This window comes from Tachypleus tridentatus, chromosome 6, assembly GCF_004210375.1.
Source record: "Tachypleus tridentatus isolate NWPU-2018 chromosome 6, ASM421037v1, whole genome shotgun sequence".
Taxonomy (NCBI): Eukaryota; Metazoa; Arthropoda; class Merostomata; order Xiphosura; family Limulidae; genus Tachypleus; species Tachypleus tridentatus.
This window is the reverse complement of record NC_134830.1, coordinates 88193562-88216549: the sequence shown is the minus strand read 5'-3', so window position 1 is coordinate 88216549 and position 22988 is coordinate 88193562. Positions and strand designations below refer to the sequence as shown.

Genomic DNA, 22988 nt, shown 5'->3' with positions numbered 1-22988 from the left:
TAAGTGTATGTTGGAAATACATTTTCATTTCAGGAAAATGTTAACTTTTGTGGTTCTCGTTAACATCAAACTATTGCTTACATGTCTCCTTATATTTTACTGATTGTTTTGTTATTCACCTCAAATTATATATACAGTTTGAGTTTTAGTTTAAAGAGTATTTTAGATAAGGTTTTCCTGTGTCCATTTTTATAAGTCTTAGCATGTATTTTTTATATCTTAAAGCTGTTTACCTAAAGTGAGAAGAGATGTGGAGGCAGCATGCATTGAAACTGAAAATATAATTAAGCAGAATGATAGAGAAATACAAACAATTGAAAACCAAAAAGTACAGAGTCAGGGAGCATCTTCTTCGGCTGAATTTATAACAGGTTTTGATTTTTTAAAAAGTTAGTTCATTTTTACCATACTTCATATTCATAAGACAGAGAGTTGTACAAGAAATCATAAACTTTTCTATCCTTGGTTGCACATCTGCTAGTTTGTAATATTAAGTAGGTGCTATTACAAGTACATGAATGCTTATAAGATTCTTTACATTTTGGGCATTTATAAGATGTGTGAATTTATATAGTAAACAGTTGGTGTATTTATGTGTTTTGTATTAAAAAAAAACCTGCTCCCTTTTACTTTATAGTCAGTTTTGTAATATCTTGTTTTATGGTTGCAAATAACTTCTGAACATTTTCTTTTTAATATATAATCACACAAAAACTTTTGCATTTCATTCTTTATATATTGGGAATACAGTGGAAATTATAATTAATAATTGTGATGCATTACTTTATAACCAATTGTTTCTGATTAGTTTATTATATGGTTTCATTTTTATCAAAATGTTATTTTAAATAATTTTAATACATAATTCTAAGCCAGACTGCATTTGTATCTTTTAAATATTGCCTTGGAAGCCAAAATATGTAACAAAAAATGTTTTGTGGAAAGTTTTAAAAGATGTCTGGTCTGTGATTGAACTACTACTTTCACTGAAGCTTCTTACAGTGCAAATTGCAATGCCAAGCAATATTGCATAATTTTGGCTACCAAACTGGGTATAATCAATTGATGGGAATTCAAGAATCAACAACAGAAGTACGGTACTTTACTGTAAGGAAGTAAGCACTTGCAAAATAAATGTGATTTTATTGTGTGGGTGTGTGTATGTATACACCAAAGTCTTCAGGACACGAATCTTTAGCGTTTGAACTCTACTACCTGCTAATTTCTGTTACTGGTGACATACTCATTGCTTAATATTAAATAAAACAATTATCTTTTCTGATATACAGACATGTCATGCAACTTTGTAGAATTTTAAAAAAATTTCTATGCATGTGGATTGTGTTTAGTTAAGGAAACAACTAAGTTCCACTCACCATAATACACTTGGAACTTGGTCACTTTGCTAGGGTGTTGCACACAGAAAAGATAGCAGTAATTTTATGTCTTGTACCAAAATATATAATGATCTAAAAATAGGGCCTAAATGAAAATATCATCAACATCAAAATTAAATTCAAGGAAGTCATAGTAAAGATAAAGTAGCTGTAGTTTCAAAATGTTTCATTTAAGTTTCCACAGAAAAGGGAGAGCCCATCAGAGTACCATCTGTCATTTTGAAGTACTGATAGTTCCAAAAAACATAGCAAGGTTCAAAGCATAATTCTTTATTGAGTAAATCTTCTCTAATACTAAATAGTGTTAAAGATAGGAACTCTCATGAACAAGGATACCATATTAAAACTAACAAGAATGTCATAATTATTAACCTTATTTTTCCTAATAATGTCAACAAAGTGTTGCAAGTTTCTTAGGAGTATTTGGAATTTCCAGCTAAAGGTTTCAAAATCTTGGATAAAAAATTTTCAGTTATACAGTGGAGCGTCGTTAAGCCACGGTATTTGGGGGGTCAACCTGCTTAACTGTGGCTTAAGTGGTCCGCGGCTTAAATCTTTGTGACTGAAAAGCCGAAGTCGCTAACAGCTCTGCCGAGGAGCCTCATCCGGGCCATTGCGTGATCATTATATCGGATTATCGAATTAAAAATAATACTTTAATTATTGATCACTTTTTTTCATGGATTTACTGGGGATTAACTTTTAATATATGGAGAGGTGTGATTTGGTAACAATGGCAGCCTCCATAAAGCTGACATAGAAAGCGGATAAGGTAGATTAACGGTCGATTTCTATTGTAATATATTTTATTTATTTCCCAAATTAAAGCAAATCCTTTTTAAATATCCTCTTGAAGTTATAAAGCCAGGATTAAATTCGTAAGCCACGTTTTTACACCTTCTTAAATTCGCAGTGAGCCTCAATAATCCTCACTCACATCTCTCACAAGACTTGCTACAGCTGCTTAAGCGATTTCGCAGCTTAATGGCTCTCCACTGTACATAGGGGGATCTATATAGCATGCAATAGGACATAGAGGTATGTTGCGCGTGTGAATTTTTGGAAGATCATAAAGCATGGGAGGAGAACAATGATGAGAAGATAATTGTTGATACATATGTTTTGTAATCTCTCCTATAATACCAAAAGGAGAAAAATAAACCACTGCAGTAGCAGCCCATGATTGTAGTCCTCTTACAGGCATTAAACAAAATCACGTATTCTTCCTTGATACTTGCTGGTTACCTTTTATTAAAGGAGTCAAACCATTGACTCTATTGCCATTATAAAAGTAATTTTTTTTATTGTTGTTGATCTTAATTATTTTATTTATTTTTTCTGTTAATTATGTCTTTCTAGCATTATTTTATTAAACTACATTAATAAAATGGCTTGCTATGTTTCATTATTTTGTATTATTTTATTTTAGCTTATTAGGCTTCAGATTTGTTGTTGTAAAGAAACTTCAGGCACATTCTTGTTTTTGATTTTGCAAGATGACTTGTGATTTAAATTGTTCTGTTAGGTCCTGTTGTTTACTAACTTTCTTGTAAAAGGCTTAGGTAATTAACCCAAAAGCTTATGCTTTAAAAAACTAATACGACTTGGTGATAGTCCAACTAAATTATTTAATACAAATATATTGAATGAGATTCATAGTCACGAGGTTGACATGGATATTCTGAATATTTTTGTTTCATTTATGTATATAAGGCCAGTTTCTCTTGGATATATTCAGAATTATTACAGATTTTCACCAGCCTCAGAATAATGGAGAATACTGCAAAACACCAGATAATTAAGTCAGAACTTATATACTGTTAAATATTTTAACAAGCTATAGAGTATTCAGAATAGAACCAGGTCAAACTTAAGCCCTAACTTAAACATTTATAGTTTGTGGTAAGAGAGTAAAGTTGTCCATTTCTCTTCATTTGAAAATGCAGCATGATTGTGTTTAATGAGGATAATGATGTGAATGTGAACAAACTTTAATCCAATCTCTCTGTTGTAAATCAAAGTTGAAGAACTTTAGGAGCTATTTGGTGATACAGTCTCTGTAAAATATCTTGTTATTGGGGAGTTTCTACCCATGATATTCTTATGAAATATTAGGACAGTCTAATACCTGTATAGCTGGAGCTCTCTTTACAGTCTGTCATGTTACGAACACTCTCATTACAAGAGAGGAGAGCTATTCTAATACCAACAGAGATGATGTCATAATGCTCTAGATGTGTTGTAATTATTTGTCTTATATTAACTTACTTAAAATTATTAAATAAAATACAATAAACTTCCACATAACTCTTAAAAAAGGGGGGACATAGTAAGATAAAGCTTAAGAAATGATTATTTCACGAAGGAGCAATAGTGAATTAGCAGTTGTGATTTCGTATGTAAGGTGAGAGATGATCGTACTAATTTATGGTAGATAACATTATTTGGCAAGGTTGGTCATTTATTTGAATTAGAATGTTGGTGGTGGTGTTTTTTTGTAAAAAATAATATTTTTAGAGAAAGAGAGATACCTATTTTCTACATTGTGTGGTGCAAATTTGTGTTGTGTGATGTTTCACCAGACCTGTATTATGTCGTCTCTGTTAGTACATATATTGTTAAACAGATATGCTGGATATCCACAATTTGATATTTTGGGTAATAAATATGGAGTAAACAGGTAACTGAGACAATGCAACATCCATTCACTATTTTCACTAATTTAAACTTTTTCTTCTTATAACAAGATATTCTGCATCTATGACTCATGACTCCTGCTAATGATTTTTCTTATCTTGTTTTCCCTCATACAGCATCATCTCCAATCTCCTGTCGTTTCCTAAAACTAAATTCTGTTTCACTGTACTCGTACATCTCTTATGTAAAACACATTTGGATTCGATGAAATGAGCTTTCAATATCATAATGTATTTTTGGATGTTTTCATTATATGTATCTCTTAGGTCTAAATTGCATTCTCAGCACAACTAAAGTAACTTATGCCAAGATTAAATTAATATTTCTTCCCTCTACTTCTTTGACCTTTAAATAGAATTTATCAGCTTCCTTTATTAGGGCTAATGAAACATTTTTTTTCATCGTCATGTCCATATCTTACATGAAGCAGTTTTACAACAGCATAAAGGTTATCTTTGATGAAACTTTGTCAAATGGATGACAACTGCCTATTGTGGAGACGCAAGTGTAGAGGACAACGTTTTGAAAGTCTTCCACCTTTTGTGTGTAGGTGTCGTCGGTTTTTTTATAGTGTACTGATGGATTGTGGAAAGCATGTTATGATTTCCTGTAGATTCAACCAATGGCAGCCACAGGTTACTCACCTCTAATCCAGAATCTCTGTTTAGTGAAGGTTTAATAGTGTTAATATAAAATAATTCTTTGATTTTTCTTGTCAGTGCCAAATCAGACCATGTTGCTTTCTCTATGCCTACTATGTTAATACAGCTTTGGACATAGTACAGCTAATGTGTTGTTGTTTATTACAGATAACATTTGCAATAGTATCTACAACTGTTGAAATAATTCTATCCCCTTGTTTTGTGATATGACAGACCATTTCAGACCTTCAGTAATACCTTTCCTTCAGTGAAATTAAGGTTCAAGCCCTTTCAAAAGTATTATTTATGATGTTAGTGCCTTATCTAAATAAAGAATGCAGTGTTTAAAATTTATCAGCCTTAAAACTAATGTCTTATGGCAAATGTAATGAATTATAATCAATTTCCAAAGTTAGTTTGACTGTCTGTAGATGTTATTCATGCTGTCAAGTTTATAACTAACTCACCACTAATATATTCAATAGCAATAACTAATATTGCATATGTTCTTCAAAATAACATTATCCCAAATTTACTGTCAAATTTGTTATGATTTTCAATAGTGATTTTATTAATACAATAACCATTTTAGTCTGTTTACAGTTAAATTTAAAATTTGATCAATGGCAGCAACAATGAACAATGGATGTTTCAGAATATACATACTTCATTTTCAGCAATCTGTATTGAACATGGTACATTATTAGGTATAGTAATTAAAATACAACATAACAGTATGAACTGTACAACAATATTGTACCGGTATTTAGAACAAACTTAACTGTAGTAAAGTTGTGTTATAATTTAAATTTGAGAGTTCATTTAAAATAAATAAACTGACATTTGCTTTGGGTTATGAAGTTTAGTGACATGCATTTAAATATGTGGTGCTTTAAATAAAGATGCATCAAAATAATGTTTTTGAAAAATACACAAAATAAACTAAGACTGCTTTATATATCTGTAATGTTAGTTTAAAGACAGAAATGTTAGTGAATCAATAGATTTTTTTTCACTTATTAAAATTTATGATGCATATTCGATTTTTATAGGAAATATACCAGCTGGTAGTTCACAAATGGACAAAAATATCACCAAGAAGAATACTTGTGAAGTTTTATTTCAAAATAAAAGTGCACAAAAAGTTCAGAAGCCTAATTCAGATCAACTGATATTGTTTTCTGCCAATAACTGCAAGTCTTTGCCATCTTGTGATTTCCCAAGAGAATTTGAGGTTCCATTTTCAGATGACAGCATTTTATCACAGGAGTACCAACCTTTGGCGAGAAACTTTTCTGGTGGGGAACATCATTCTCATTCTTTGTCATTAGAATATGATTCTACTTCCCCTGTTATTGACCATCAAATTTGGGATGAATCGCTACTGGCTGAACAACCAATGGATTTGCGAATAACAAGAAATATTTATCCTGTCCCTGAGATAAACAACAAAGTTTCAAATGAGTTAAACACAACAGTTGAAGACCATCCTTTAGAATGTCAGAATTCAACAAAGATAAATATTCATAAAACATCAGATGAAAAAATAGCTGTTAACAGTTCTAAAGCTCAAGAAGTAGAACAACGCTTAGAAATAAATGATAATCAACAAAATAATTTCAAAACTTGTACCACTCTCAGATCATCTAACTGTAAATCTTTAGCCATTTCTGAAAAAACAAGTTCTATTTTGGTTCCAACTGAGTCCTCAAAGTGTAGACCCTGCATTGAAAACCATTCACATGTTAAGTCTTCTAAGATGCATGAGGAATTTGTTGTAGCTCGCTCTACACAAGGAAATTCCTTTGATGAAGGAAAATCTGTTTGTGAAATCTGCCACAAAAGTTTTCGAAAACCGAGTATGCTTCGTTTACATCTTAATATCCATTACTTTGAAAGGCGTTTTCGCTGTGACAGCTGTTCATTGTCCTTTCACACAATAGGTCATCTGCAAAAACACAAACGCTCTCTTAGTCATAACAACAAACTGAATAGGAATTTAACTTTTGGTTCTGTGACAGCTGATAATCCTCGTCCTTTCAAGTGTTCAGATTGTAAGATAGCTTTCAGGATTCATGGACACTTAGCTAAACACTTGCGCTCCAAAATGCACATAATGAAGCTAGAGTGTTTGGGAAAACTTCCTTTTGGCTTGTATGCAGAAATTGAACGTTCTGGAGTTAATGTAAATGAAATTGACACTACAGACTGTGCTAACTCCCTTGAGAGTCTCCAGGTGATGGCTCAGCGTCTTTACAGGCAGGAACCAGACAATCTTCACTGGGACACTGCCAGTTTTAGTTCTTCAGAAGAAGAAGATTGCAGACAGAGTCCAGCATGCACTGTATTTTCAGAAGTTCAAGCTGTTTCCTGTAGTGATAGCTTAGTATCAACTGCAGTTCAATCTTTGGTGTTAAATCAGAAATTAATGTCATCAAAATCTGAGGTAAAAATTGAGCCTCAAGATAATGAACCAATCACAATCAGTAAACAATTCAATAATTCTGGTCAGAAGGCATTAATTTGCCAAATATGTCAGTTACTCTTCAACAACACTGAAGAGATAAAAAAACACATGTTTAGTTCCCACCACATTGTTGTCGGTGGAACTGAAACTTTTATCCATCTACTACAAAGCAAGTCTTCAAAATCTGAAGAACTAGATGTTAACAGCTATTTTCCAGGAAGTAGCTCAAAAATTTCTTGTAGTATGTATGATAAGACGTTTTCTAGTCAGGAAACACTGCAGAATGTAAGTTGTGCTGATTCATTAGTTTTTCTTTGAAAGTATTTTGTAATTTTTTCTAGCCAAGCCTTGTCTTGTTTAACTGTAATAACTCACCATTTATAGAAAAAAAAAATATACATCTGAAGTTGAAGTTTCCTAATACATCCATAATATGATATGTTAATTTCTTTGATTTGGTATACCAAAAACATATACTTGGAAAATTGCCTGTGAAAATTCATGGAAAACAACTACAGTAACAATTTGCACACATTTGTTTTTAAATTACTTTTTATGTATTATTGCACATTTACAGGAAAATCCCCCCACCCCCCAAACAAGCCTTCAATCCTTCATTTGTTGGAATCTGAAGTCCCAGCATGTCTCTCATGTAAATCACTATGCATCACCTCTCCACCAGTATTAGAGAACTACTATCACATGTTGCATGTGACTCTACCAAATGTTTGCTTCTCTTTTGGCAGTGTTTACATGCAGGCCTCTTTCTTTAGAACACTTGTTATCCTATAAGTGGTTTAACTTTCTGCAACTTCTTTCACATTAACCTTGTTCAAATTCCATTAGTTCAACATTATTTAATTTTTTTCAGTTTCCTCTAAAAGCATTTTAGTTACCCATATTTACTGTATATTTTACACTAGTTTCAATTCACACATGAATTTTTAAGTCACTGTTACCATTTTGGCTGCATTTCACTCGCCTCTTCCCACACATTTAGCCACAAGCGTGGGGGATTTAGTGGCTTTTATGTGTGGGCAGATGAAGCACTGTATGGAATTCACATTTTCTCCTGTTTGTACCTGTATTCTTCCTGTACTTTTCATACAACTTACAGGTGAAGGCTGAAGGTAATTTTGATTTCTTCCCACACCAGAGTTCATTGTGTCCACCTTTCTGTTCAAAACATGTCTGTTTTCTTGAAGCTTATATCTCAGGTATGTATTGTTATAATTCTTGATATTGTTTTTTGTTACCAATTACCTTATGTTTGGATTTACACTGTGCTTTTACCATCCAGTTTGGTGATGGTATTGATATGTCTTGTCTTCCACAAACTTTGAGTCAGCCTGCCCTTGCAAATTTTCAGGTGGGCTACCACATTCTGTTTACTTATTTTGGATGGCTTCATTATTTACCTCTGCCCCTCTTTCCAGCCTTGTCCTTCCTTTTCCTATCTGAGGCTTATTTGCAGGAACTCTGTGGAATTGCTAGAGCCAGTTCTTCCTCTTCTTTTTCAATGTTGGCCACTTGTTGTTTTCAGCTGTGGCTCTATATACTTGGTTCACTTCTCTTTGGATCTTTCTTGGGCTGCAATACTATATTCTCATGGATACATTGCCCAGTTCCATATATACAGATCATTTGTATGCTTTTAGTTTTATGACTTTACGAGTTTGACAAGATTACTGTATCCCTGTGTGTAGCTCCAAGTCCCATTTCTTGACCTTACCCTTTCCAGCACTGTCTGTCATCTTTTTATGCTGTATCACTGTTCACTGGTTTTTGAAGTGGTACATGCCATTTCCTTCCTCCTTCTGGGGACCCCTGGTCACATCAGTGTCTATCCAGGGCAGTCCTGGTCTTTGTACCTCAACAGCTGTTGTGTCTTCTCTATGCTGGTTTTGCTGTTGCCAGTTTGCCCATTGTGAAATTGTATTCCTTTTAGGGCCCTGTCCTTCATCTTGCTTCTACCCCAGATGTTTTTGTCAAGTGGTTTCCCCCTTGCTCAGCATATTTGTATCTTTGGGACTGTGTTCCCACATGTACAAAAACAACTGGCTTCTTCTTGCCCTTTCCAATGAATGTCAGCCACTCATTTTCAGAGCTCGTATTTGACAGGGCTCGTATACATTTACTTTAGTAGGTCCTTCATGGCCAGTTGAACCTTGCAAGGTATACCTTGGATGCTCCTATTCATTTTCCATCCCTCTTGTCAATTTTTATTGTTGCTGGACAAGGCCCATAGGTTGGCAAGGGTCTCACTTCCTCCTGTGTATCCTGAGTTACATCTGTTTATGAATGATTCCCTTCAGAGCTTGGGTGCAGGGGTTGATTGCCAAGGAGTTTCAGGTCATTGGTCTGTAGAGGAGATTTCTCCTCAAATCATTGTTCTCAAACTCGGCTGTTTGTCAGGCTTTAGATCATTTGTTTTCTCTTGTCACCCATTGTCAAATTATGATCCAGTTGAACATTTATACTGGGTGGCTTTTATTGGTCACCTAGTGGGCAAATGTCCTGTTCCTTATTTGTCCCACCCCATCAAATTCTCTTGGTTGATTGTTTTTCCAGATCTCATTTATCCTAGGTGTGGTTTCTGCTCTTAACTCCAGTTACTTTGGTCTTGGTCTATGGTTCCCTGTCGTTAAGCCTTAACTGTCGATGCCTTCAGCCAGAATTGGTCTCATCTTTTCCTTTATGTTTACCCTCCCATCTATTTACTTCTTCAAGTGCCACATGGTCCTTCTGATTGCATTTTCCTGGTCCTTTTTTTAACTTTGGTGGTTCCTTCTGTTCCTCCAGTTGCAGGTGGTCTCTCCTTTTCCTTTCTGTCCTGACCTGTTCCATTAACTCCTTACTTTTGTCAAGTCTTTGGTGTGGTTTTCTGATTTTTCTCATATAATAGCTTTACATTTAGCCTGTTTCATTTGTTCTTCTTCAATGGCATTTTATCTACACAAGTGGGGCATTTGTTGCTCCTGGACATTGATTCAGAGTTTGTGGATTTCTTACCTTACATTTCCCTGCATCTCCAAGTGTTTTTCTATCTCCTTGATTAAGATATCAGGCAGCATTATCCCATGCCTCTGATTTTTTTCCATTTCTGCATGGCCCTTGCTTCCTCTGTTGTTTCTTTCCATGTTGATCCATTCCTTAGAGCTCTGTCGCTCCCAGTCTAAAACATTCTTATAGCTCTTCTTGACCTTAATTTACCTCCATTTGAATCTCTGTCAGTGTGTTCTCTGTTTCATCTCTCTTTGATGGCCTATTTCTTTCCCATACCAGCCTACAGTTGTCACAGGTCAGTTAAGTTCACCCATGACATTCCCAGATCCTTGTACTGCTCATTCTCCTTTATCCTTTATTTGGATTTGTCTTTACTTTTCTACTATCTGCCTGTACTAAATTTCTAATTTTGTCCTCCTCCTTATTCTGGTGGACTCTTCTGTCCTGTCTGTGCCTTCCATTGCTATATTGATCTCACAGCATATTTTAGGAGATCTTCATTCCCCCCTTGATTCACCCCTTACAACCTTCCTCTTCCCACTATTTTTCCCTGGTTATCCTAACTAATTAGGTGGGACATTTGATCCAGGTGGTTTGTTCCCTCTGGATATGATCTCTCTCACATTTCTTCCAATCAAACTACATCACCTTCCCTTCTCAGCTGTTGAAGGAGATTCTACTATATGATATTTGAAGGACTTCACACATGTTCAATTCCCACTAGCCACAACACGTCATTGTTTCCGTCATTGTTTCCGCTTCCTTGGAGTATTGCCTCCTGCCTGTGGCTCTTCTCTCAACTTCAGCACAGCTATAACACAAGGTAAGTCTGTACCAGCGCTTTCCTTTTGTTCAGGGGCCCCTGCTTCAGTTTCATATTGGATCCAACTCTGTGGCAGGTAGTGCCGACCAGGTATTCTGTTTTTACTCTGAAGGTTTTCCACTTAGATGAGTATAATCATTAACAAACATCCTTCTTTCAAAGCCACACTGTAGACCATGTTGATTCCTATATTTCTGTATGCTCCCACTTGAGATCTGGTGTTTCACAAGATCACCCAAGGGTAAATTCCTTATGATACTTGCATCATAATATGGATGTCTAGACCACACCATGTATGGATATCATGGGTAAAGTGAATGGGGATATCTGCCCATCCCTGTGTGGTCTGTATTGAATAAATCAGTTTGGTCTGCTTTTAAAAATAGTTTTATGATCACCCATTGCACTGTCTCAGATGTTGCAGTCCTTTTGGACTTCCCAGCTGGGAGGCTGTTCACAGTCATAGGGGTTAAGTGCATGCAATGGATTCCCTTCAGTTTCTGCATGACACATTCCCAGGTTCCTGATATTAGACTACCGTGTATGTTCCTGAAGTTTTCTGATATGTGTCTGCTGGACTCTGGGATTTGAGGCAAAGACTGTATAGGTCTTCATCCCACCCATGAAAGGATGTCGCTATCCAGCAAGTGAGGTTTTGATGGATTTGACTTGCACCCTAACTACTCTACACCTTGGGGCTCATCATCCCTTACCTACTTTTCATTGTGAGATTGAGTATTCTACTTCTTTTACATCTCTTTGTCACATCCTCCTCTCCCAGAGAGATGTGCTTTCTCCTTGTTCTGCAATGACTGGTTCTCCAGATCTTTCCATTTTTATGGAGAAGAGATACTTTGCTCAGATGTGGTGTGGTGCTCCTCCTAAAATCTGTGGACCTATTCTTCCCAATGAAGGGGTGTCCTTCAGATACTTCCAGAGGATTTGTTTGTGCTTTTCTCACACCTGTCTCTCCAATTCAACATTTGATTCAAGCTAATCTTATGAGCAAAGGGAAAGTATGTTGTTGGAAGTTTTCATTTTCTTAAATTAAAATATATTTGTGATAAGTACTTCTCTCTGATCACACTTCCCACCTTTCTTCCCTGCTGTCTTTTGGTGTTTGCATCCTCTGCTAAACTTTAAAGTGATAGTTCAGTGGTGGTGCATTGAGGGAGTCACATGATAGTAGTGCTTTCCCATTGATGTAGAGGTGATGCTCAAAGACTTAAATAAGAGACGTGATGGAACTTAAAATTCGAACATGGAGGGCAGCACAAAATGAAAAACTAATCTTGCGAATAGAGGGATGTACCTACTGGAAATAAATTTTCATTTAGGAAAATGTATAATTTTTGGTAAATTACTTTCATGACAATTAATATAACTGGAATTTTAATTAGGCTATTGTAGGAATGATAAAGAACAGCAATAATTAAGAACAGTATTTTCAAGTAATCCTTTTAAAGGTAATTTGAATTAACTAGCTTATATGACATTAAGTGACGTATACACTCTCATAGGTAATCAAATTACACATATATATCAAGTATAAAATATAAAATATTTCATTTTGTATGATGAAGTAAAAGAGTAATTGTTTTTCTTTTTTCTAGCATGTTTCAGTGTCTCGCACTCAACACAAGCAACCTTTAGACTATACTGACACCAGCTGTGCTGGGTGTTCTTAATCTACATGTATATTCTTGAATTATCAATGCCATAATGTACGTAAGTACTTAAAATACTTAATTTTACATCTTTTAAACGCACTTCAACTTTTTCCTATTCTAATGATCATTGTTAGGGTTCCTGACAACCCAAACCAGTTTTTTAAATTAAAATTTCAATAAAACAAATTTCTTGGTAATACACCTTCAATGAAGTTATTTATCACATAATTTTTATGTAGTAGAAATTGTTTCACATAAATGTAAGGTCTTTTTTAAAAAATTAAGTTTACTGGTGTTCTCTCACATTATGAATGTAGGATAAGGTAAATTCATTTAAAAAGACAAAATGCTTGAATCTTAATTATTCGTGAATATCTGTAACAATTATGCATATAAATGTATCAGTGTATTTTAGCAACAGCCATCATAAAGTATTCATGAAATCTGTATGCAAAAGACTTGCTACTAATACTTTTTTGTTTTTTATAAAACCCAAGAACTATTATTCAGAACCAAGGTGTTGAAGATGTACTGGTCTGAATGTATAATTTGAATTTTTTGTGTTTATATACACAAATATCTCTTATAAAGGCAAAAATTGATTTCAAATCTGTTCATGGATAAAGATGTATTTGTAATAAGTCAACTTTATGTTAAAGCTATTTTTAATTGATTTTTATTTACATAAAATTTTGTGTTAGTTCATTAATTAATTATAAAATATTTAAACATTATTTTAATTGAAGAGAGTATTCAGAGAAGAAATTTTGTAATAAATAGGTGTATGTGTTTTCTACCATTTAATCAGATTGTGATGAACAAAAAGATGTTTGTGATATACCCCAAGTTATAAGGGAAATGTTTGGTGATAAGTGAAATTGAAAGTAACTATTGAATTTAAGTTTTGTAACTTTCTATATCTTTTTTCTGTTTGTTTAGATATATTACATATTTCATAGCAAGACATCAATCATCGAATATGTAGCTGTTAAAGTTAAGAAGATGCAACAGTTGTATCTGTCTGTGCAATGCAGAATTTTTAAGATTTATTTGTAGGTTTTTAGTTTAATAGAGACTGCATTTGTATGACCTCAGAGAATTGAAGTTTTTACCAGTGATTTGTATTTACGATAAAAATTCTAGTGTGAAACTATGTCTTAAATATAAGAAACATACAATGCAAATTTTGAGGGAAAGAAATATTGCATAAACAGTTGTGTGTTGCAGCTATTTATGTTCAAACATGCATATAAATACATGTATATTTACACACATATATACAATATGTCCAGAAGTATGTCTTAATGTATATAGTTACTGACATTATTCATTTTTGTGTATGTTTGGCTTTTCCTGACAGTGATTTTTCTTCAGCCTTTATGCTAGAAAACTATATTTTGCTAATGAGAAACAAATCATTGACTTAACCACAAGAAGTTGTAGCAGTTAGAGATTTAGGTTTCTAAAAGTAGAAAATAGTATATGTATAAAATAAATTTCAGGTAAGTGTTATTCAAGGATAAAGAAATGATTGATCCACAGACTTTAGGGTGTGGGAGTCATTGTGTTTTAAATACAAAAATTATTATATTACACTATTATAAAACTTAAATGTAGTACTAAGTTTGAAGGGATTTTTTTTTGTTACTTCTGTTAATTTTTTGTGTACATTAGTGGTATTTTTTTTTTCTTTTGATATAATGATATAAAATTAAAAAGTTGAAGGAAAATTTCATGTTAGAAAAAAGGTTATCTTGTTTTTGTAGAAATATATAGAGAGACCAGTAAATACCTTTTAACATCTACAGGAAATTTTTATTTTTAGGTAAAATGACAGATGTTTTACAATAAGTTTATTCATATTATGATGCAGTAGAAAAAATAAAGTTTTCAGATTGTAAGAGGTAGCAGCTTATAAGCAAGCACATTATAGATTTTAAATTATTACTGTGTTCATGTGTGTGTCACCTCTCTTGTTTACTAAGTAGAAGTCTTACATTTCTACAGGTCCTTGTGATCTTAACTAAACATATTTGATCATGTATTTGTTGGCTTGAAAGTTAGATTGAACAGTTCAGTTATAGATTATAATATTATTTGTTGAAAGGTAAGTACTTTTTCATCTTTATCTGATTGGCATAAAAGTTTATCTATATATATATGTATGTTGATAATTATTTTATTATTAATTACTCAAATTACAAATTTAAAAACGTATTCACTTTTGTACCAATCTATGTTCTGTTTTTGAAGATGATGCCTAAATTGGGTAAATTTTATGTCATTATGTACTTAAATTTCTACTTACAATGTTCACTTGCCAAAACATATCTATTAGCATACTATTGGCAGTCTAAACTTTGTGTAAGAAATGCCAGTTATTTTTAATGCTAAAAAAGCTTACATGTAAATTATGATGCTTTAAAATTTTAATAATTGTCCTAGATTTCTTAACTCTTTTGTTTAATTATTGCAAATATCGAAAAACTATCAAAATTACATTTATGTAGCTGATTTCAAGCAATATGTGACATTGAGGTGATTTAAAACCATTATTTTTGTTGCTATTTTTCTAAGAAAGTTTCTGCATTTGCAATTTCCCCATAGAATTAGAAACATCTTTTTTATGTTGTGGTTTATAAGTTTAAATTGCTTACTTTTTAATACTGCACATGTTAATAATTAACAGCATGAATTATAATTGGATTTAATTTATCACAAGTTAAACTGTAACTTAGTAAAATTGCTAAGTGAAGTAATTTTACAAAATCAAAATGTTTAGAAATTTTTGTAAAATTAATTGCTACATTTATTGTCAACAATTACATTAAGCATACTGTGAAAAGCAAAGGATTTTATATGCATATAGTATTTAATTTTTAACAGTTTTAGTTTATATTTCTGAAATTACATCTTACATTTTTGTAATGTTTACATTCAGTTCTTGTTAGTTTGCAGTAAGAATTATCTTCCTTAAAACATTAATTTGTACAAATTGATATGTTTTGGTTTTTTATGTAAGTTGCTGAACATAGCTGAAATACATTATTTTTTTAATTTCTCATTGAATCTTTTAAAAATCCAAATTCATGACTTGTAAACCAAGAATATGTGCAGTGTAGGTTAGGTACAGAAATGCAACTTTTCTTGCATGTATTTTTTCAAACATATTTTTTGTACCATCAGAGGGAAGGAAAGACAAAGTTAACTGTTAAAGTAAAGTAAAAATTAGGCTATTTGTGATTCTTTAACAAGAATTGTATTTCAAAGTGATGTACCAGAGAAAGAAAGAATAATGTAAAGTTGAAATTTTTAAATTATTACATTATACAGAATTATATTGGTAGATAGTTAGATTCAAATAACATTGTTAAAAATACATAGAACAGAATGGCTTAAGGCTTGCTTAAGCCTAACAATCCTATATCAGTAACTAATGTACAAAATTTGTATATTATTTATGATCTACATACAAGTCATCAAATTTGTTGGCATGTTATATTTATATTTTAAAACAATTTATGAATCAGAAACTCTTATGTTTTACTTAAGTACTAGATAAATAAATTTCCCAGTATCTAACTTTTTTCTCTCTCTAACCTCATATTAATATTTTTGAAGAAAATTACCTTACAAAGACCTTTCCAAAAACATTCCTTTAAATGTAGCCCATACAACTTACAAAATTTGTCTTAAGCACAGGATCTGCACAAAATTGATACAGAGCTCTTCAGTTTGTTTTAAATTAGTTGCATTAATTTATAAACTTGTTTCAAGTAGTAAACAAAGAAAGTGCAAGTTCAAATTTATCAAAAACTTATTTCATTGTAGTATTTTAATTGCATATATTTCTCTAAGTTTAACTCTAAATTGAACTTTTAGTACACTGTAGTATTGTAAATAGCATGTTGCAACAATTGTATATAACTAATGTTTTGGTCTCACACACCTTAAATAGGAATCAGTTAAATCTGCATCACTACTGTCTTGTCTAGGAAGAGTATTCAAGTCATGTAATTGACAAGACTGTCACAAGTTTCAATACCACATGTTATTATTTGAAATAAGAATTAAGTATTTTCCTGTTTTATTAACACAGTTTACCAAGGTTTTAAAGATGCTAATAAAAACAGAACAAAATAAAAATAAAATATTTTGCTACAATTTTGCTTTGTTTAACAATATAAAAAAGAATTAATTTGAATCAAAGTTAAATAGGGATTTCAGTAGTGTTTCTTTGTAAAACTGTGATTCGGTGATTGATGTTTACAAAAAGGTGTGTACATAATTATGTAGGAGAGATTTAGGGCACTTAAAGTAAAACTGTAGTATAATATTATTCTGAAATGTAAAAAAAAATATCTTTCAGTATCTGTTTATCTCTAACATAAATAGTAAATTGACCTGCAACAGTTTATAAGAAAATGATAATTTTAAGTGGGAAACACAGTTTGACAGAATATTACTTTGTCTTTTTGTATGAGATACAACTAAGCATAGAGGGTTTAAATATATTAAAAAATCAGTATATACAAAGACAAATGATGCAAAGGTTCATACTCTACAGGAATGTCATCAAATGATAGCAATGAATTTAACACAGGTTGATAATTTAAGGGAAAAGTCAGGGCTGGTCACCTGACATCACTGGGAGCACTGTCACAATTTCAACAATTTATGTCATTTTCAACAGTTTTTTTGCATATTGTTATTGTTGGGATGATGTAGAAGAAAGATTTATATCATCATATCTTATGATCTGATTCAAATTGATGACAAGTTGAGACAGATTTCTCATATCTAAAATTTGGTTACCATGCTTTGATGACACTTTTAGTATATGATGACATAGGAAAGATATGCAATGTAATCTTACAGAAGTCTTAAATAACAAGAACGTAAATGTCATAATTTTAACTTTTAAAGAAGAATCTAACAGTTCTTTTCTTTTATACATATTAATCTAAAAAGAGAAAACAGTTGAAAACCAGTGTGTAGAGAAAGGCCTATATTGTCACACATAGGACCAAATTATTACTTATCACAAAACACTTACTTGTGTAAGCCACCTTGTACCCTCATAGAAGACCTGCAAATTGAACAGATCTATTTAAAGTATGTAGCACCACTAGAGTTTTTAACCTTGTTCTCTAGATAGAGCTTTTATTAACCTTCAAAACCTTAAAAATGTTTATACTAATTCCAGTCTTTCTTAAATTGGTAACCAAAAGCATAACTTTGTTTCATTTCCTGTTATTCCAGAAATTGCCAATGAAACTACCTCTTTATATAGTAAAGTATAGTGTAAAAACCTTATTTAAATCCTTACAGAATATATATGTGTCTTACTACATGAAACAAGCCCTACTGAAAGAAAGAAAGCAAGATGTACACTGTATCTCATGTCAACATGGTAAGAAATACATGGAACAAACTTAATGCTCATTTGAAAACAAAACCAAAGAACACCAAGGTCATACATGTAGAGAGAATTTGAGATAACTGTAACATATAAGTAGTTTGAATGTTGTCATAAGCTACCATGAAATGAAAATTTTCTTCTACACCAACCTGAAAGTAGAAAAAAAAAAGAATGTTTAAAATCATTAGAAATGATTAAATCTGGTGATTTTTCAGAGTGGCTTTAGTACCAGTAATAAAATTTGAGTTTATTCACTTATCTTTTGTTCCCATACTTGACCATCCTTGATTTTTTTCTAGAAATCTTAGAGCAGTTGTATATTCCACTACTTTCATGTGATAACACTTTTTTATATTACAAAACCTTTGCATCTTTTGTCTTTGTATATATTGATTTTGTATGCAAACCCTAAATGTTTTGTTCTATGTCATACTTGAAAAAGGCAAACAAAAGTTTTATAGAAAACATATATATTATCTGTATAAAAAATTTCATTGTGCTTATAAATTGTTGTTGAGTTGTACCCTTTTCTATCAGCATAATGTGCTTCCATACAAGAAAATAGTGTAATAAAAAAAAGGAAAATGAGTTAAAAGGTTTCGTATCTAATAGTTTAAAAATTCATTAGGAATCAAGAAGATGGGACTGTGAGAAGGGCAGCACAAACCTTTCTTATGTGTCTTTTAAAGGATTTTACTTTCCATTTTCATTTGGAAGTTACTTTTCCTTTCAGTCTGATACTTTCCTTAAAAGATAGCTCATTTAAGATAGAACATGGTGTAAAATGACATGCTTGTTACTTTCCATAAATAGAAATTTTAGAAATATTGAGAAACAAAATAGTCAGGTTAAATGACTGCATATTATAAAAATATTTTAATTATTTTATAGTTACCAATGTATACTTTTCCAAATATATCATGTTCTCTGTATTGTTTAGTCATCCTGGCAATCCCTGGTCCTCCAAGTTCCTACATGGGTCTGGTGATGGTTAATGAAGCCAATCCTTGCTGCACAGGTCTTCTGGCAGTAAGGGCAGGTCAGTTCAGAGGCAAGGAGAGGTTTCAGTCGTAGCTAGCATTGTTTCATCTTTTCTCGCTTCTCTTCAAAATGTTGTCTTCTTGATGACTCAAAATTCTGCTCCCTGATGGATAAGGGATCTCCAGGTTGTGAGTGAGAGTTTCCCAGTTGTTAACATCAATGTTGCAGCTCTTGAGTGTCATCTTTAAGGCCATCCTTGAACTGCTTCTTCAGTCTTCCTCTCATTCGCTTCCAATTTTTCAGTTGACCATACAGGAATTGTTTTGGGAGTCGGCTGTCATCCATTCAGAGCAGGTGGCCTGTCCATCAGAGACGGCTCTTGATGATGTTGGTTTCAATGCTGCTGATCTTGCCTTCTTTGGGGATGCTGAGGTTGGTTCTGTATTCCTCCCATTTGATTTTCAAGATACTCCAGAGGCATCTTTGGTGGAAGAGTTCCAACTGGTTCGGGTGTCGGCCATATGTAACCCATGTTTCAAATCCATACAGGATGGCGGGGGATAACAAATGCTTTGTATACGAGCATCTTGATAACTGTCCTAATGTCTCAATCCTGGAAAACTCGTGTTCAGAGATCTCCAAAGGCAACTCCTGAACATTTCAAACAATACTGGATTTTGCAGTCGATGTCTGCAGAGAATGATAGATGGTTTCCCAGATAGCAAAAACTGCTGATGTTTTCTAGGAGCTGGTCTAGCAACTTGACAGCAGGTGATACAGAGTTGACCATCACAGAATCATGGAGAATCTGGGTCTTAGTCAGGTTGATGGAGTCCTATTTTTGGTAGGTAAAGTCAAAAGTGAGAGATAACATCTGATTGTCATCAGCATACTGCAGGTTGATCACAGAGGTCAGTGATGTTCAGTTCTTGGCCTCGAAGTGGCTAGGCCTGAAGAACCTTCTGTCTGTCCGGTATATGATCTCGATGCCTGCTGGTAGTCTTGGTTCTGTGAGATACATGAAAATGGTGAAGAAGTTTGGTGTAATGACACAGCCTTATTTCACTCCAGAGATGACAGGAAAAGATTCTGTTAGGCCTCCATCAGTTTGAACCATTGCCATCATTCCATCGCAGAGAAGGTGCAGGATGGTGATGAACTTTGCAGTGCATCCACTAGCAGGAAGGATCTTCTACAATAATCCATGGGACACGCTGTCACAGGCCTTGGTGAGATCTATGAAGACCAAGTAGAGGGGTTCCTGCTGTTCTTGGCATTTCTCCTGGAATTGACAGGCAGCAAAAATCATATCTGTTGTCCCTCTTGATGGTTGGAAACTACTCTAGGTTTCTGACATGATCTTCTCAGTCAGAGGCTTTAGTCGATCATTGAGAATCTTTGCCAAGATTTTACCATTGTTTAGTATAGAGTGAATGAATACCCATATTACTATCACACGTTATTTAATATTTAAGAATGTTTCAACTTTTCAAAGAAAACGTTAAAAATAGTTTTGATTACTACTGTCAAAAACTTGTATTGATCAATATTTTAGTTTTGATTCATCACCAGATACTCATAAACTTAGGAATTGTGTTTATTCCATATGCTTGCTGTGAACTTCAAATAAAAAGTACATTAAAAAGGAAAATTAGAAACAGGTTTATAAGTGTTTGGAGTATATTTTCATCAACAGATTTACTAATAACTATTTTTTAAGTTTTACAAAGAGTTTATTGTTAATACATAGCATGTATCAGAATAATTTTTGTATAAATACTTGTGTATTTTTTGTTGTTGTTTTGTTTTTAGCAGGCTAAAGTACTAAGATTTTCAGTAATACCATGATGAATCACATATTGTGAAAGATAACTTAAGACAAAGTCATACTTTTGCATGTTTAGTTTTAATAAACTTTTAGCATAAGAACTGATAACAAATAAATCAAGTGATGTGTAATGTTTATAAAAATTCTTAAGCACAAGATAAATAAGTGTTGTTGATTACAATCACTTTGAAAAGTTCATCTGTAAGTGATAAACATATTTAATTTTTTTTCATGCTAGTGTTAATTGTGCCAAAGTGGTGAAGTATTAAGATAAATATATAAACAGGGTGAAGTTCATAACTTCAAAACACAAACACCGTCCTGATAGCTTAACTCACACCATGATGTAGGTAATCATATGACCATCAAGATACCTAAGTAACTATATTGTTTTTTGTTGGTTTTTTTGTGAAACCCAACATAAATGCATGTTTTTTGTTGGGTTAAGTTTGCAATTTTTAAAAAGTATTATATGGCATTGTTCATCTTTATAGATAAAATCTAAACAACCTAAACAATTGTTGAAGTGATACTTTTGATAGTTTATTGTTGTAGTTGGTAAAAAATGGAAGTTTTGTAAAGTAGACATTGTTAGGTATCACTAACTATATGAGTAGTATTAGGAATATTGTTACAAAATGTCTAGATCTTGTACAAGTTCAGCAGTTACCAGAAAAAACAAAATCCATGTGGAATTCTGTACAGAGTTTTGGAAGTTTAATTTGTGAACCAAAAACAGAAACAATATTACTTTCGCAGCTTGTTCATGTTCTTCCCATGTATGTAACAATTGTTTTGTGTTTAGTGTACAAATAAATGAACAAAATTATTTACTATGTAAGAACTATGCACTGACAACAGCATCTTATTTTACAGTGTACTGAAAAGCGACAAACTGAACAGGGAATATTAACACTGCCATTTACTCTGATACTACTATTTTATTGTAATTCACTCAAAAGGAGCTTCCATTATTTTGTAAAAAAAAAATAATAATAATAATAATTTCATACAACTTTTACTGATGGGTTTAGTGCATAAAAAGATGGCATGTCAATTTATAAACTGCATAAGATTTGTAACACAACGTATAGTGTGTTAAAAATGTGCTTTAATTTGTAACCCTTTTCAGTTTAAAGCTGTCCAGTCGTTTTGAGAATAAATTCAGGAGTATATTCGAGAAGTAGGTAATATTTTGTCATTTGTATAGTTTCATTTTACATTCTGTTATACACTTTCAGAGCTTCATTTATGTACTTTTGTACCCAACTGTGCTGTCATGAGCTCCTGTAAACTTTCTTATCAATTTGTCAGACATAGATTTAAATCTTATTTAAAAAAAAAAAAGTACATATTCTAAATATTTTCTATATGTTGAAAGTTTCAATTCAGGCTATATCATACAGATTTAATATTGTTTAAAAGGTAGACCTCACCACATACACTCAGCCGACACTCGTTTATGTGATGGTTAATATGGGGACATTTTAGGGTTTGGAAGAAAATATCTTAATATCAAAGTTAGTAAATCATTGTTTTACTTGACATGGGTGTATGTTTAGGTATGTGGTGAAATTGTTTTCTTTGTTTTAGAAACATAGTACTAGTTTCAATGTATATAAAAGTTTGGTTTTTTGTTTTGTTTTTGTAGAAACTACTATTCCGACTGAGTCGGATACAGCTGGTACTTGTGATGAAATTTTCCTTACAATTATATAAAAATTGTTGGTTTGTATTTCTGATTAAAATTCCCTTTGTAAACCCGTGTTGCACGTGTATGTATCATTTTCTTAACTTTTTATTCCAGAAATGGATATTAAAAACTTGAAATGTAATTATAAAAGTATGACAAGTAATTTGATTTCTTACAACATATCAAGTAATAAGTTGTAAACATATGACTTATTTTTTTTTTATGTGATGTAACCCTAATGTGGTATTTTGCGTCGAACCTTCGACGATAACCGAAGAAGGTCGAAACGTTGTTTGCTCCTTTACGTAAACATTTTTCTCAACCCAAACGAGCCGTTTTTACATATATAAAACAATGTATATT

General features: G+C 32.6%; 1 protein-coding gene across 12 annotated transcripts in view; it reads left to right on the top strand.

Moving 5' to 3' along the window:
* LOC143252978 (uncharacterized) overlaps positions 1-22698 on the top strand; it is a 63163-nt gene extending 40465 nt beyond the window's left edge. For 7 of the 12 annotated variants that reach the window (XM_076505963.1, XM_076505959.1, XM_076505962.1 and 4 more), the window contains 4 exons: positions 226-389; positions 5788-7487; positions 12645-12755; positions 13641-22698. In XM_076505963.1, coding sequence (XP_076362078.1) covers positions 226-389; positions 5788-7487; positions 12645-12719 — 1939 coding nt within the window. In that variant the 3' untranslated portion in view covers positions 12720-12755; positions 13641-22698. Of the gene's footprint in view, positions 1-225; positions 390-5787; positions 7488-12644; positions 12760-13640 lie in introns of all 12 variants that reach the window. The other 5 variants (XR_013029279.1, XR_013029280.1, XM_076505957.1 and 2 more) reach the window with 5 other exon arrangements.
* The last annotated feature ends 290 nt before the right edge of the window (positions 22699-22988 follow it).